General features: G+C 37.0%; 1 protein-coding gene across 12 annotated transcripts in view; it reads right to left on the bottom strand.

Annotated features, from left to right (window-relative positions):
- Window positions 1-17,323, bottom strand: part of DLG2 (discs large MAGUK scaffold protein 2) — a 966,889-nt gene that overhangs the window by 266,514 nt on the left and 683,052 nt on the right. For all 12 annotated transcript variants that reach the window (XM_079303594.1, XM_079303596.1, XM_079303599.1 and 9 more), the window contains one exon: window positions 5,823-5,959. In XM_079303594.1, coding sequence (XP_079159720.1) covers window positions 5,823-5,959 — 137 coding nt within the window. The remainder of the gene's footprint in view (window positions 1-5,822; window positions 5,960-17,323) is intronic.

Here is a 17,323-nt window from a genome sequence, read left to right as displayed (position 1 = left end):
TCACAAATATGAAGATCCTCAGTGGTGCCATAAGGTCTCTTTCAAGTGGGATCTTTGAGAAGGAGATAACATCACCTTCCTTAGTCATTCTCCAGAATCAGCTTAGACTCGCACTTCCAGGTTTCCTTCAGAAGGCAGCCCTTGCTCTGGATCTGCAATTCCTATTAATAATCCTGTGTGTATCTATCAATATATTTTCTACTTTTTTACCATTAAACAGTGAACACAAATAAAGACATCTGTATGTATTCTGATATACAAAAAACTTGAATATTTAGAAGAATTCTATTGTTCAGCCTCATAGATATTATTGCAAGATCACCGTAGTATGTAATTTTTTTTGTAAGGGAATCACTGGACATCATTCCTTAAAACAATTTAGAGATGATAATAATAGGAAATATGATGTTGTAGTTGACTTTCATGTTGAGATTTATGCCAAGAGAGACTTTTTCTGGAGCTATTTCTTCCATAAAAGATAGCCTATCTGAACAAAATTTTAAGTACTAGATCTGGCTTTTTCAGTGGTGTGGCTTAATAAATGCATCATAGCAAAGGTTTTCTTTCCTCCTGTAGATGTAACCATATATATTTTTGCATATAGCTTGCAAAAACAAGGTTCAATTAGAGGTAAAGACAAAGAGTGGGAGAGGCACACGAAGCAAAAAGATCAAAGCATATATAGCATGCAGTTCTCTGAGAGGCTGAATTTTAATTCAGAAGGACTGACTTAATTCTGAGTGGGTAGAATGGGTACTGCATGCCAACTTTCTGGACCTAAGAAGTCAATTTAAGTAGCAATTAATTAAGGGGAAAAAAAAAAACCTTCAGGCAAACACTAAAAAAGATGTTTATTTGAATGGTCAGTTTAGTCACAAAGTTGTATATTTGAGACAAAAAATGCTGTGACAGGAGCTAAAGGATAGGAGTCAGAAAGAAAAAAGGCATGGAATAAGTGGGGCTTCTCAAATGGGAAAAGTTCCATGCAGCAAAAATTTAGAAACACAAGCAGCATCTGAAGAAAAAAAAAAAAAAAAAAAAAAAAAGCTTTTTCTTTAAATAGCAAGTATGTGATATAAAACATACTGGCAACATAAGAAACGAATAAGGGAAAGAAATAAAAAAATAAAATAGCAGTAGAGAAGGAAATTAAACATACAAGTCCAATCAAAGAAGCTATTTGAGTGATGGGGGAAATCAATAAGAAATTATGCCAAAGAGATAAAAAAAGACTGGGGTGAATTGTTCCCTAAACAGCATAATCAGGGCAACAAAGTATAAACCTAAGCAAGAATATTTTATTTGGAAGCTTTCCTAGATTCATACTGAAAATCAAAAGCCCCAAAAAGCATCTAGAAAAGCTTAAAACCCCCAAAATGGCTGTACAAGTGCTTTAAAGAATAATTCCATTCAGAACAATATAAGCTGATATGAGAATAAGAGCTCCAGAGGAATAAGTCTGTCTTATTTAATTTTCCTTTTTTAAAGGGGATTCATTCATTTCCCCTATTGATTTAGGCTAAGAAAGATTTGATTCACTCAGTGAATGTTTGCTTTTCTGTAATATTTGACTTTTCATTCAGACAGTGGATTTTCCTGGGTGAACATTTGCCAGCAAACACCTGCAACATGCCAGCTGTAAATCTAGAATGCTGATGGCCTTTCTCAAAACTCACTCACTTAAAAGGCTTCAAAAAGGGACATTCTTTCCAGTGCTTAAGACTAATAATTTGTACAAAGGATATAAATATGGTTACATTAACTAAATACTTACAATCTCTGTAACTGTATGGGCCAAAAAGTAATAGGACATGGCCCAAACATGCAAGGGTATTTTGGCATACAAGACATATTTTAGAAAGCTAATAGTTATAAAAGATAAATATTAACTTCATTTTTCCCTTAAATTCTAATGGTTTTAGCATTTGCCCTGAAAAATGTCTTGCCTCAAGCTATTAGATACTAGTAAAAAACTTGTAACAATTTTATACTGATTTCTCATTTATTCATTCTGTAGATAAAAACTTGTGAAAAGTAAGACAAGTGTATGATATTAAAAAAAAAGTAATTATTATCTGAGCTGTAAAAACTGAAACAAATTTTCAGCTTTTCCTGACCACCATTAGCAGTGACCTTGAAGAGGTGCATCATGTTTGGAGGTGACACTTCATTTCACAGTGGGATACTCAAAGGCAGGGCTGCCATATACTGGAAGAAGGGCCTGAAGAAGACTTCATGATGTTCAGCAGGAAGAAACAGTAAATGCTGCCCCTGGCACAGGCTAACTCCCACCAGTAGCACAGGCTGGGCACTGACAGCCTGCCAGCATATCTATGGAAAAGTGCTTGGGGCTCCTGATGGATGGCAAGCTGGGCATGAGCCAGCTGTGTGTCCTGGCAGCAAAGAGGTCAACAGCATCCTGGGCTGGATGAGCAGGATCAGGGGCTGGAGAATGAACAAAGGATTATTCCCCAATAGTTCACACTCATTGGCCTGCACCTGGAACCTGTTCACTTTTGGTTCCTGCACTACAGGAAAAATAACAAAAGGAGGCAAGTTGAGAGGTGTGCTACTGGGATGGTTGGGGATGGAGCACTGACCTGTTGAGGAGAAAATGGGGAATCTTGGCATTTTCAGCCTGGAGAAGGGGTTCCTCTGAAGAAACCTAGTAACAGACCCTCAGTGCTTACAGGAAGATCAAGGCAAAGCAATGCTTTTTGAGAGTCACTTGTGGTACCAGGATGAGTGAGAGCAGGCACATGTTGAAACAAGAGAGGGTCAGGTTATCAGGAGATGTATTTTCCTCAAGAGGACAGCTGAGCTATAGAACAGGTTTCATAGAAAAGCCCTGCAACCTACATCCTTGGGGATTTTTGACATGCAATTGGATAAAACCCTGACCAACTTTCTCTGGCCCTGTAGCTGACCCTGAATTACCATGGTGGTCTGTAATGCTCTGTATTGTGGTTTACTTTTGCTCCTCTCCACTGCAAAGGGATTCTCACCAACTGCATTGCTGCTGGCATTACCACCAGCAGAAGGAGACATTATCACAGGCATTACCACCAGAACACAGTGAGCAGTATTTTTCTCCTAGCTGGAAGTCTTCAGAGAAGAGCTCTGGTGTTTTCCTTTCATATATACCTAGAAAAACCATCCAGGTTTTGGTTTACACACTCAAGCTTTCACCAGCAATGTTCCAAACAGGCACCTTGGGATTATCATACAATGGAGCATTTTCCTGTGTGAGTGCTCAGGTTAGTAAGTCTTAAGTGCAGGCTTAGTGCCACAGAAATATAACTGCATAACATGCCCTTGTACAGATTTCACAATAACCACAATGCATTATTTACATCATACATCTTCTGAAATGTTTAACTCAGTATTTGCAATCTACATTTGATAACAATAGGGTCCTCAAGCTGCAAAATGCTCAGGGGGCCCCTTCTTGTCTTACATTTCAATATTAGTTTTTATTTTGCATCTACACTTTCATTACATCTTAAACTTATATTAATTTGTTTTGAACTTTCTTTGGGATCTGAAAGCACTTCACATGAAATTATCAGGACACAGATGGAAAAATTTAAAAAACTCCCCAGAAGCTGCTGAAAATTCCAGAAGGATGACAAATTCTTTTAAATTCTATAGAGAATGATGGAAAAAACCAGAGATCAAGAAAGGATTCACTACTGAGAAGGAAAAAACAAAGAAGAGGAACTGTTTAAATGTATAATCAGTAAGAAAGCAGTGAAGAAGTAGGACTGTATAGTTGACAAGGGTAACATGGTGTTGAAACACTGCCAAACGAAAGTAATTAATTTTTTTCACTCACTATTCATAAAGGAACATGAAGTTTATGCCATGAACTGACAGATAATTCACAAATTAGGATAGAAAAACACTGAAGGCACAGAAGTTATAAAAAAATCAGGGTGTCTCATTGGAGAGAATCAAGAAATGTGGCTGCAACCTGCATGAATTTTAGAAACAGATTTTGAACTTGTAAATATATCTCCAAATTCGTAACAGTAACATCACACAAAGATTAACCTGACTGGTATTTTCTTATGCAACAAGAAAAGCTTGGTCTGGACGTACACAACTAGAGGAAAGCAATACTTGAATAATTATTTTTTGCCCATTTTACATACAGTGATAAAAGGAGACAACACTTAGTAAAGAAACAGTCCAGATTGAAAGGAAAGAACAAAGACATCAAACATAATGCAAATGACCTCTGCTCATTTTCAGAAGTATAAACTTGTTACAATGAAGAAACATCTATATCTGACTGCTGAATCACAGGCTGAAGACTGAGATGCTTCATAGACTACTCCTATAAGAATCTGAAAATAATTAGTTTATGCACAGTGGTGTAAAAAATATTTATATTTAATTCTGATGAAATTACACTGGAGAGGGTGAATGTGGGCATTTGCATCTATTTGATTTCCTTATATATATATATATATATATATACACACACTGCCTTGTGAATTGGAAGAAATTAATAGTAAAGTAACAAAAAGTTGCAGATAACATAAAACTGCAAGGAATTCTCACCAGGGTAAAAAGTAACAAACAGCTGAACTGAAGCACATTTGCAACAAGATGCAAAATAACTAAAATGCAAATTTGGCAAATAAAAATACACATTTCTGCACCAAAATAAGCCAAAACTTCATTATCCAGCAGAGACTTTAATTTTACTTTGCTGAGATTGTGCGAAGAAAAAATGCCAAAGAAATTTTGAGTTCTATTTTAATTTTGCTCTGCTTTTGCTCACACCAGTTGATCCTTAAGCTGTATTATCTATCCATTTGGGTCAATTAAAAAAGACAAAGAGTCACAAACGCAGCAACCAAGTGCCTTTCCAGTTCTGTTTAGTACTCTGTATAAAATTAATGGTCATCTTCATATATGACTGGAACACAGTGTCCCCAGCCAAATAAAGAAAATCGCAATTAGGCACAGCTTCACAGGTAGCGAAAAAGGTTGTGGCAATTTTTTACTGCTCAAATATGACACCACAAAACAGGGCTAATGCAGTGTAAGTTTTTTTCATTGCACTTACTAAAAGAATAATTTATTTCTCTACTTGCTAAATTCTATGCAAATGCATTGACATGAATACAACTTGACAGAAATTAACTTGTGCTGATTCACCAGGGTCAGGATTTCCCCCTCAATGTTGAATTAAACAAACTCTGTGAGTGGGAAAGCATTATTGATAAGAAACAGTGCCCAGCACGGCACACAGCAGGAAGACTTTCCTGAATTGATTTCCATCACAAGAATACACTTCCTCAAGGGAAAATTCGGAAAATGTTTGGGTTTTTTTGTAATATGTATGGAACATGTACATAAAGCATTCCTACAGGTACTGAAATATAGGCAGTAGTCCACTGACAGCTGCTACATGGGACTGAGTCAGTGGCGTGTTTTGACATCTTTACTTACAACAAACAGTAGAATCAATATTACCTTAACAAACAGTTTGTCTAAAATCTTTTAATTTTTATGGTGCATTTGACTTGTTGCATATGTACATAATATATTTGTTCTCTTCTCTGTAAAAGGTTGGTCAAAGTTAGAGAATACAATGCCTTCTTAAAATTCTAGTTTTCCAGTGGAATGGTTCTTTTTTAAAACTTCAGTCTCAGAAATATGTTTTAAAAAATGGCTAAAATGAAGATAATGGAAATATAATTATTATAGCAATTGTTTTGGTTAACTCCAGAAAGATGCATGGTGAATGAAAGTCCTTATATGAAAGAGTTTTCAGCTAAATAAACGGGATTTAAATTTGTCATACTTACCATAAGAAGTCTATCTCCAACCTGCAACCTCCCATCTTTTTGTGCAGCTCCCCCATCAATAATCTTGGTGACATAAATGCTGTTGTCCCCAGGGATGTGTTGGTTTCCCACCCCTCCAGCAATACTGAATCCTAGACCTGGAAAAGATGTTGTAAACAAAACATTAGCAAAACAACATATAACATTAAAGAGAAGTGGAAGAGTAGCATATACAATGTAAACTTTCAGTATTTTTTACAGAAATCCAAATAACATACTTTTCCACTTTCCCTGAAAGGTCAGGGACAGAACTAAAGTAAGGAAATTCTTTATCACTTACAATTACAGAAAGGTAGAGACAAAAATAAATTTAACCAGTGATGATTTTATACACCCTCCTCACTGGGGTCCAGTGCAGCCTACATCCAGAACTTATGGCTCAGCTTTTTCAGCTGACCAGCATTAAACCAACAAAACTTAAAGAGTTTATTTTGTTAAATGTTACTATAAAATACATCACCATCTATCAGGACAAAATGAAAGAGGTTCTGATTGTCCACACAATTTGAAAAACTCTTGGAGAGGTCTAGCACAGGTTTTGCAAGTTCAGGTAGTACAGAAAAACAGTTATATCTGTTCAGAGAGTAATCACTGGTTTTTATCTATGAAATCTATGCTGTTCACTCATTCCTAAAAGAAACATGTTGGTAATTGCTACAGTCTGAGCAGTAAAATGCAGTAGCAAAAAGTGAGTTACCTGAAATCAGGCATTTCATCACAGACTCAAAAGGGAGACTGCTTGGGCAATAAAAATTAAGGACAGTGTATATTTAATACATAACATTTTTAGCAGATGTGTGAGTACGGCGATAAAGAGGGTTTTGAGTGAATTAAATATTTTACTTTTTTCCCACATTATTTTCATTTGATCATTATTTTAGCTTCAAAAATATGTGAGATCAGATACCATAATGGGCTACTTAATGGATAGTGCCAAACCAGTAATACACAAAAAGAAACCTTTGAATTTATATCTCAAATTGAAACACTACTTAATTAATTGGCTATTAACAATACATATGAAGTTAATTCAGAAGTATGGAGTAATTAAAATAAAGCTTTATTGAATTTCCAGCTAAAGCTGGCAATCGCTCTTACTATTTATGTGCTACTGTCACTACAAGGATAAAAAGATTATGATTTTTTCAGCAGGGAAGAATTTTTTCCTGGCATTGCTAACAAAGAAGAGAAAATATACTCTAATAAAGCATTAAGAATGGAAATTTTCCTTAAAACACTAGTCATGGGTAAGAAACAATGATCAAATAATATTTATTGGTGACATAATTATAACCAATTTGATACACCCCATCTGTATAGGCTTCTACCAGTAAAGATCTGAGAGTATTCCAGAAAGCTGGTGGGAGCAAGTGAGTTGGCTAGGCCTCAGCCAGAGGGCTTTCTTCAGCTCCACTGCTCACCTGGGGCATGACCTTGGGAAGATGAGGCTGTGGTGCACTTCCATCCCCTCCTCTCCCCCTACAGATGTGTCTAAAGGGTGAGGTCATTGCTGCACACACAACTGGTCTGGACTCTGCACAAAGTGGGTGCTAATCCAGCCTGCTCCTGCTGCAATAGAAACAAGTGATAGCCAAGACAATCACTTGAAACTCCTGCAGTGCAGGGTCAGGTGCTTGGCCTCCTGTTTGCATGGCTGTAGTACAGTGTATGTGTGAAACCATAAAACAAAAGAGCACTGACACAGGCTGATCCCATTACAAAAGTGAAGCTTACAATAATGAAAGGAGCAACTTTTTCTATTGCAGTCTACATAAAATTTAGATGTGACACAATGTGTGGGGCCACATTGTGTTTGTAAGCAGGGTCTGACTTTGGGCATCCAAAAAAACCTGCAACGATTATAGAAAGGTTTAAAAGAGCAGAACAAGATGGGTAATACTGTGGGGAGCAAAGGGAGAGTGGGTAGAAAAGAAAACTGAGGAAGAGAATATTCCATGTCAGTCAATAATGACTTAATTTCATTGCTTAATCATACTTGCTTTCTTAAGAAGATTTCTTAGAAAGAACAGGGAATGGAACAATGGCCCATTTAATTTTATTTAAATGACTTCTGCTAATTACTATGGCACACAGAAAATACACTACATGAAAACTTTTGGGTAGGATTCATATGACCAAATGACATCAGATAACTATGCTTATCATTTATACTACCTGTACAATAACTGAAAATTCATTAAGAGCTTTTAAAGCATGATTCATCTCATCTCAGCAAGACATTTGAAAGAGATGGGGTGAATCACACTTTTGGTTTCTGAAAGGCTGGGGTCTGGATGTGGGAAGAGGTGAGTGGGAAGATCAGTGCTATGAAAGCTCACAATCTGACTTCATTTAGACTGAGGATTTCTGTTTGAAGACTTCAGAAAGGTTTGCTCAACCCAGTGTACATCTCTGGTCATTCACTACATCAAGTTTGTGTAATGTCAGATTCTTACTCTGTTTTAAAAGCAGAGAATCATTCAAACAGGTGGGAAGAATGCAACAAAGTATGTTTTCCAAATGGTATTTTTCACTGTTCCATTGAATTAAACCCCCCTCTAAATAAAAGAGCATATTTAATTGCAGAACCTTTTTCTTGTTGACTCCTTTGTTAGGAAAACATTTCCATCAGAACACAGAAGAACAGGAGTTGATCACTTCCTCTTTGGCTGATGTGAGATCTGCTTCACAGAAACAGCTGATCTTGGACAGAGCACACAAATTCCTCACAACAGGAATTAGATGGAGGATAAAGTCAGAATGGAGTTGAGGAAGACATGTTTTATGATGAGGGTGGTGAGGCAGTGGCACAGGTTTCCCAGAGAAGCTGTGGATGTCCCACCCTGGAAGTGTTCAAGGCCAGGCTGAACGGGGCCTTGAGCAGCCTGGTCTAGTGAGTAACAGGGTTGGAACTTAGAGATCCCTTCCAATCCAAACCATTCCCTGTTTCTATGGTTCAGTGAGGAAGAGACTACTTCAAGAGGGAAAAAAGAACAAACTGCATTTAATACTGGCACACATCCAAGTACCACTCAGCTTCGTTCAAAATCACTGAAGAGGGTAAGGCCCATGTAAGACTGACTCCATGTGTAAACTGGGAAAGTTGAGTCAAATCTCATTTTCTTCCATTTCCACTGGATATGTGTTTGTAAGATTCACCTGCCTTTGGGTTCCACAAATACTAATCACCTGATCCTGTGGATAAAAATGTGTAATAATCCCACAAAACAGCACATGTTTCTGGTGTCAGAAAGAGGAAAAGGGACAGGGACAAAAGCTATTCCAACAAAACTGGAAAACTGCAGAAAAAAATGCTACTATTAATAAGTCAAAGGTATTTAGCCATATCTTTTCCTGGGATTCTTAGCAGGAACATGTTAAAATATTTGACTATTTACATATATTTTGCATTATTTGCAATAGATACATACCTTAAATATATCATTATGTTAGCAAAACAGTATGTTCTAATTGCTTTTCTAATAAAAGTAGGCTTGGAGGCTACCCATATAATTAGTCCAGCAAAGTTATACTAATAAATAATAATAATAAAAAATAATAAAACCTCTGTTTAAGATGCAGTGGGTTAACTACACTGCAGTAACCAGAGAGGGAGCCAAAAAGATCAACTGCAGCTATGTAATGTCAGCTTTCTAATGAAAAGTGAAGTTGAAGAAACTCAGTCAGAATGCCAAAAATGGATGTTGCATTTTGCTACTATCCTACACAGAGAACCAAGCTTATTTTAAATCAGCAGAATGAGGATTTAAAAACACAAATCCAATGAGTTTCACATGAGCTCCCAATAAAGGAAAGCCAAAGAAAACAGTATTTAAGTCATAACCTTAAAATAGAGTTCAGAAGTGTTTGCTTTTCAGGTGGTTAACCAAGACAGTGTGCTTTAGACACATAAAACAGGTAATTCCTAATTCCTAGTTATGCCACATTATACCTTACCTCATAACTGACCTGTGAGCATAGACTTCATGAAACCACAACAGGAACAGGACTTAACAGAAATATTATCATATTAACAAATTAAATGTGAATGAGAGTAGGTATGTAAGCACTAAAAGAAAGACCAAAGGTTAAAGAAATCATGTGTATTGACACTACAGGGCATTCCAAGCAATAAATATCAAAAAGAGTAATTTCTGTCAAGCCTGGACAGAATGTCTGGACTCTGTAAGACCAGTGAACAGGTGTCTTGCCAGCAGCAGACCCTGTACCATAACAGTGGGATGTTGGCAGCAAGACTGCAGCGTGTGACTTCTGCCATTCTCTTGCCTGTAAGCCCAACAGGGAAGCAGATCACATCAATAAAAATGTGTGTTTACTAAATGGAAAAAATCAGCCACCTTGCAGCTTAGAGACTGAAGAAAGGAATATTCAATACAAAGGACCACCCATAACAACACTAGACTCCTAGAGGGTATAAATAATTTATCAAAAAATCTGTCAGTTCATGGTTGCCAATCAAGAGAATGCCAAGAGGTGTGGTAAGAGTTTGATGTCCCATGTCCTTTGTGTCACACAAAGTGAGCCAGACCACCTCAGCACATGCACCCTGGGAGATGTGGATGAAACAGAGAGTGAATGAAATATATGAAAGATGATCTCAAATGGTTAACTTATTCAGAGATTTCATGAGTAAATGTCACTACCTGCCCCTATACAGTCTCTCATTCCTTTTTGCCACGTTTATTTTCCAAAGGTGTAAAACAAGTGGATTTGCTCCAGAGCAAATGTGAATTCAGATTTTAAGAAGCTGTTTCATGCAGCAAAACAGAAAGTACTGCCAGAAAGGGCCCCCAATAAATTACCCCACTGAGGCCCATCCCTGATGCTGCAAGCCTGGCTGCTCCTGCAAATAACTGGATAGGGCAATGAGGAACCCAAACTGGGGCAGCTCCTGCCTTTCCAAGAGCCACCTCTCCAACATAGCTACAAAAGATGCAGCTTGTTAAAATTGTCAAACCTGGAACAATGATGCCCAATCCAGGCTCCTAATTAATCAAACTCCACTTGCAGGGAGGAAAGGAACATGGGTAATATAAAATGCTTTGACTGATAGAATGATTGACTTGTTTTGACAGGTACCACTGTTATGTCCAGTTTATACGAGTAAACAAACTATAAAAATGTTAATTATAAACAAAGGAGTACCAGGGAATGTCTCCCCATGCCCTTTGCTCAAGCCTCTTGTTGCCAGTTTCAGCTTTCCTGAAGGACACATAAAACACATATTTACAATAACACCTCACAACTGTGGACATTTAATACACTTGTTATAGTTGTGACTTATTACTATTGTTCATTATTGACAAGAGATTCCTCTTTTATTTGGTGAATACAAAAATAAAATGCATCACAAACTAAAAATTAAAGTTTGTGTCAAAATAATTATACAATGTTACAGAGGAACCAATCTTCCTCTACAGAGCTCTTTTTCATCCTATGAATCAGCTCTTGAGAAACTATTAATACCAAGTATATGAAGTCACTTTACCTCATCTCCTTCATGTTGCAGCAGTAGAGTCAAATATCAATTTATTTAAGTTCTTATAGCAATTCTTATGCCTGATGCATGTGACATCTTATGCCAGAAGGACTTATGTGAATAAAATTTGACTACATTTTGTTCTGTGGATGAAAAAGTCAATCTAAAGTACAGTATGATTGTTACTAGCATTCATAACATATTTAAAATCTATCTGATTTTACTGCCATTGTTAATTCTTGTTTCAGACCCTGCTCCCAGATGATTTCAGAGGCTCTTTTTGTAGCTAACAACTGGATAATGGCCTAGACCATGAAGGCAGACCAAGTCCCTACACATCTAACACAGCATATTGCTACTGGTGTTTCTTTCTAATGGCCTTGGGTTAAAAACTTCAAGCATCTTCCTTATTATTTTGACATTTTCTTTCAGAAATATCTAGTGTTTCAGGTTATTTCCCAGTTGATGTCAGACAGAAGTTATGTACAGTGCCAGTAGGTAAGAAGAATATTGTCCAAAACCACCGTACAAAAAGTGAAAACTATTATTCCCCTTACACTGTGTGTCATTATATATTCATGCCTTCAGGTATTTATCAAACTATTTTTACACATTTATTTTGTTCTTGCCCATAGCCTTTTTTTATAGTTATTATTTTCATTAATCCCTACATGCTGGCTCCCAGTGCATCACCTCTCCATACTCCTGAAGCATCAGGGATGCCAGATGACAGTACAGCCTGTCCTGAGGATCAGACTGAGCAGCACACACAGCACTCCCACTGACTATGACCAGTGTGCTGACAAGAGATGCTGTGGCTGGATGCTGCTTGGCAGCTGGGATTATACAAAAGGCAAAGAGAATTCTTTTCGTGCAAATGATCACTGATACTTTTCTGTATGGAGACAGATTCTGGGTGAGATTATAACAGAGATTAAACAGTGAAATTTTTCATCTTATTTGCCTTTATCTGCATGAATCTTTAGCTCTCAAATTCAAATTTTCAAAGTAAACTACAATAGCACAGTTAGTTCTATTTTTAACTATTCTTGATTTAATAAAAAGAAAAAAACATCATCGACATTTAAAACATTATAATAACACAAACTTACTGCACAGCCCAGTGCAAGAATGTGCAGAGATGTGCCCTTGATTCTTGATGAAAACAGAGATACTGATCTCAAGATTAAAATGGCTTCAAGACACTACTGCATATGTACATTCATGCTATCACAAAGAGTTCTCTGAAGGACTGAAGGCTTGGAAAAATGGCATCCAGCTAAAACTCAGAGGAGAGATTGTGGTGGTAGCTGCTATCTGGTGATGGAAGGATAGCAGGCTGATTTCCATACTTTTGATTGGAAATATCTAAGCAGGTTTTCAGCATTTATAATTTTAACATTTGGCTACCATGCTGCTAACTGCAGATCCTTATATCTGTTCCAAAACAGCTTCCTGCTGAGATGTCCTGGAAAACCCCCTGTCCAGCACTGCATTCTCTGAGGTTGGTCTTTTGCTGGGGGCAGGGGAATCCAAAGTATTACATCTTCTCTTTGGGGACATGGTTCATCATCTGAGACCATAAAAGTCAGAAACACAAGAGTACAGAATATAAAAAACATAATCTGGATATTTCAGGGATTTTCTTGCTGAGTTGCTGAGCTGTAGCCTCAGAAGCAAATATAAACAACTTCAACTCTTTTCTAACTACTTTATAATTTTTGGGGCACCAAAATCAAACATTGCAGCCAAATTTACTAGGTTAAAATATGAAAGAAAGAAATCCATTCTCAGGAGACAGTGTTACACTCCTTGGTTTAAAAAATATAATTTACATTTCCAGCCAGAAAGGAAATGATGGGAAATTGAGATTATGATGCAAATGTTAATAAAGCTGCAAGGCAGTCAGTGTATGTTTAAAAACAATCATGCTGTAGGTGTAGTAGATAAAGCATTGGTTTACATCATCATAATAGTAAAGCTAATCTTTCCATAATCTTTCATAAAGCCTTGAAAACACATCTTGTTAAATTACATTGCTATTTGTAGGAATTTGTAAAGTTCTCTAACAAGCAAATGAAAACAATCTTTCTTTTTTATTGTTTTGCAGTTTAATGCTTTTCCATTATTATTTTTGGCTTGCATGTATTTATCCCTAAAGATACATTCTCCTCAGATGTATCAGAAAAGAAAGGAAATCAGCAAGTTAGGAAAATACACTTAGAGCCTCATTAGAATTTGTGTTTATCCTGTATTTTTACATTTATTCAAGTTAATTAAGAATAAAATTCCCATAAAGCACAGACAACAAGCAGTGGCCTAATTGTGTAACAGTAATTCATAAAAATACTTCAAAATTGGACTTGAAAAGATCAGGGAATTTTCCTAATTATTCAGAATGATCTGACTTTCAAAGCATTAATGAGGATTCTAGTTCACTGAAAAACCTATTAAACCACACTGCCACAATTTTACCAGTGCAAGTGCAAGAAAAAGAAAATTATTACATTATTGACATATACTGACACTTCAAGAATTACAGCAGCAGTTTGGTTCTTTTGGAAATAAACACATGATATACCAAGTCTAAACATTTCATGTTAAGACCAGTCAAATTAGGTTTTTTAAAAAGTGAAGATTAGTGTTTTGAATCAGAAAAATTCAACATCTACCACTCAAGAAGAGGACTAACTGCTTATATCTGAAGATTTTAAATGCCTTTCTCTTCTCACATTTCCATACAACTGAACTGAATGAATGGTCACTTCCTTTTCATGCAGGAAGCTTTTTAAATACTTTTGGTGCACCCACAAGGACAAATAATCCTCAGATCCAGAGGCACTGAAAAGCAGAATTTTTGAGCTGGGTAAACATCATCTGGCTGGCTGCCTGGTGACAGGATCATTTATATCTTGCAGGGAATAATGTTAAACACGGCATAAGTGGCCTGAACAGCTGAATGTGATATGAAGGGACTGCTAAAGGCTACTCATTTTTTTCTCATATTTTATTTTTTTTACTAGTATTACTAGTATTTTTCTTGGCAAGAGGTTTTTGGTTTTGTTTTGGGGCCTTTTAATGCCATCCTCATCCCTGCTCTTTCATTCATTTGGGCAAAAGTCAACTGGATTATGCAAAATTACATATGAAGAAGACATCCTGGGAAAGTGTTCCAAGCCAGGCTGGATGGGGCTTTCAGCAACCTGCTCTGGTGGAAACTGTCACTGCCCATGGCAAGTAGGATGGAATGTAATGGTTTATAGGGTCCCTTTCAGCCCAAACCACTCCATGATTTTAAGGTGTCTGATTTAGCAGCAAAAAATCCAGGTAGGAGGCTGCACAGTGCATTTTTAAAATTGTCATATGCTGACCTAAAAACTCACCAACACAAAAAGAGACATCTCGGATGTGCTCCATGCCTTCTTTCCCACTGCCTGCCCTGTGTTAGCCATGAAAATGTTCCAGCCAAATGGCAAACTGAAAATGGCATGAAAACCGGGCCACATTAACCTGGATCACAGAGCAGGTGCACAGTGACCATCACTCACAGGGATGGCAGCAGTAGGAGCTGGCAGATGAGGGTGGAGCTGGGTTCACACATCCCCTTTGCTGGCAGCACACTCTTGTACGTGGCCCCTCATTACAGACCTGTGACCCCTATGGAGAGCACTGCAAGGTCACCACTGCTGCCCTGCAAACTCAACTTGATGTGGGAAGAAGGAAAATGCAGGGACAGGAGCAAGTAGCTGAAGTGAGCAGGACATAAATGCTGTTTAGGCTAGTAATACACCCGTAAAACAGTCAATAAAAATATGCTGCTCTCCTAAGTTAAAGAGAGAGAAAGAGAAGATAACAATCATAGGTTTGTAAGGCTCTTGAGAGCTAAGCCAGATCTATAGTGGAAGAAAACAGTGTAGTAAAAATAATGCTTATTCAATATTTCTGCAAGTTTTTGTTCTGAAAGATACACTGGTACTGTGAAGCTCTTTTCCTGACTAGAGAACCAAATATGAAATCTTTAACTCATCCTTTAAAGAGAAGCACAAAGCTTGAGGATATTGGATTTAACTACCTTTGCATGCATTGTGAGAATGTCTTATCTAGAATATAGTTAATGCACGCAGGTTGAAAAAAGGGGGAAATCAAATTATCACTACTGTCCCATTTTTTCCAAAATTTTAAGGCAATTAGCCTCATTACCATAAATATGCCTTTATAGCAACATTTATTTAAACTGCATCTCCTGCTAAAAATGCCATTTTTCATAACCAATAATCAACCAGCTCTCTAAGGTTTTAATTTTGAAGACAAGTTTTTGGAAATGGGATCAGCATGGGATCAGATGGGATCTGATCTAGATCTCTCAGGTGTAAAACCAAGAGAAGTCCCCTTTCCCTGACTGTCTCCTCTCTTCCACAGGCAATTCAACAAAATTTTGGAGGCGGTTTTTTTTCCTCTTTTCACTCACTGTTCATGAAAGCTCAGTTGACCTTGTTTAATTACTGATGCTACACAAATTCAGACACATAATGTTTGGGCAAAGGAAAAAAGTAACAGGGGCTGCTCTGCAGTGCCAAGAGACAGACAGGCAGTCACAGACACCTGGAATGACTGCAATGAGAAGATCCAGAGCCTGCTATTGTCTTTACATTATATATTAATTTGGGTTCAAATCCTGAAACGTGGTTCACTTTCCATGCACAAAATACACCAGTTATTTCAGGTGTAGGAACCAAATTTATGCTGACATTAGATCACAGTTTGCCAGTCATTAGTACCTATGTCATTTTCTGCACAAATTACTGTAATTACTGACAGCAGAACAAGATATTTCATCTCCTAATATTGCAAATGAAAAGCATTTGTTCCTCTAAATGAGCACATCAAGATCTACCTTAAAGTAGTTTTTACTTTGTGATGAGATGCTAAAATTTTTAAGGCTTTATACTATGTAAATCTGTGCTTTTCCTTTTTTTTTTTTTTTTTTTTTTCTGATATAGATTAATTTTTGAAATCTACAGACTTGATACAGGAGAAAAGTATTCAGGGAGAAATGTTATTTGCTTTGTATAACATTAGGTGATATATCTTTAAATGAGTATAGGTGGGTCTCTGCTAAATTGAATGGCTCTTCAAGAAATATTTAATAATTTGTCACCAATAAAATGGAGACAGAAGGAGCAATCTTTCAGTTTGAGATCTGTTTAAAAACCATACATGTCAGGGACAGACTCATCAATCTCTTTTATTTGTCCTCCAGCTGATGAGGAAAATTTAACATTTATCTTCTCATCCCTGTTGCAAAGCTGAACAGAAATACTTTACTGAAAAGCTGTCTGTCAATTATGCTGAAGCTTGAAAATACAAAATGAAATCAAAGTTCATCTTGCAGCCTCTTATCTATTTGCAATCAACCCGTAAATAATCAATCTGTCATCCATTCCATTACTTTCTTCTTAAAAACACAGAGAGAAATCAAGGCACAAATGTACATATAATTTTGCTTTTTTTGTGTAAGGCAATCTATGGAGCCATGGTATTAAAAGTTGAACAGGTATATAAATGATACTGAGAAGGAAAATAGATGGTGCTTATTGAACAGAGGTAATAAGACAAAGACACTCACAAAATGGATTCATGAGTCACTGCACTTTGCTTTGATTCTTTTTGTCTCTCTCAAACTGCGGTTCAGTCCTTCAGTTCAGTTTACTGATGATGCTATCTTGCAGAACTCTCGGAAGCAAAGTGAAGCAAAAAAAGTTTTATTTGCCAGTGAGAAGCACCCTGTACTCTCACAGAGTTAAATGAGTGAAGTCAGACACTTGTGTCTTTCTAAAAAAGATGAGGACAGGACCTCTAGTGACAGTACAGGGGTACCAGCTTTAAACTCAAAGAGGGTAGATTTGGATTAGATATTGAGGAGAAACTCTGCACTGTAAGCATGGTAAGGATCCGGTTGCCC

This window comes from Erithacus rubecula (genome assembly GCF_903797595.1).
Source record: "Erithacus rubecula genome assembly, chromosome: 1".
Lineage (NCBI taxonomy): Eukaryota > Metazoa > Chordata > Aves > Passeriformes > Muscicapidae > Erithacus > Erithacus rubecula.
Note: the sequence above shows the minus strand (reverse complement) of the source record. Positions and strands in the feature narration are given on the sequence as shown.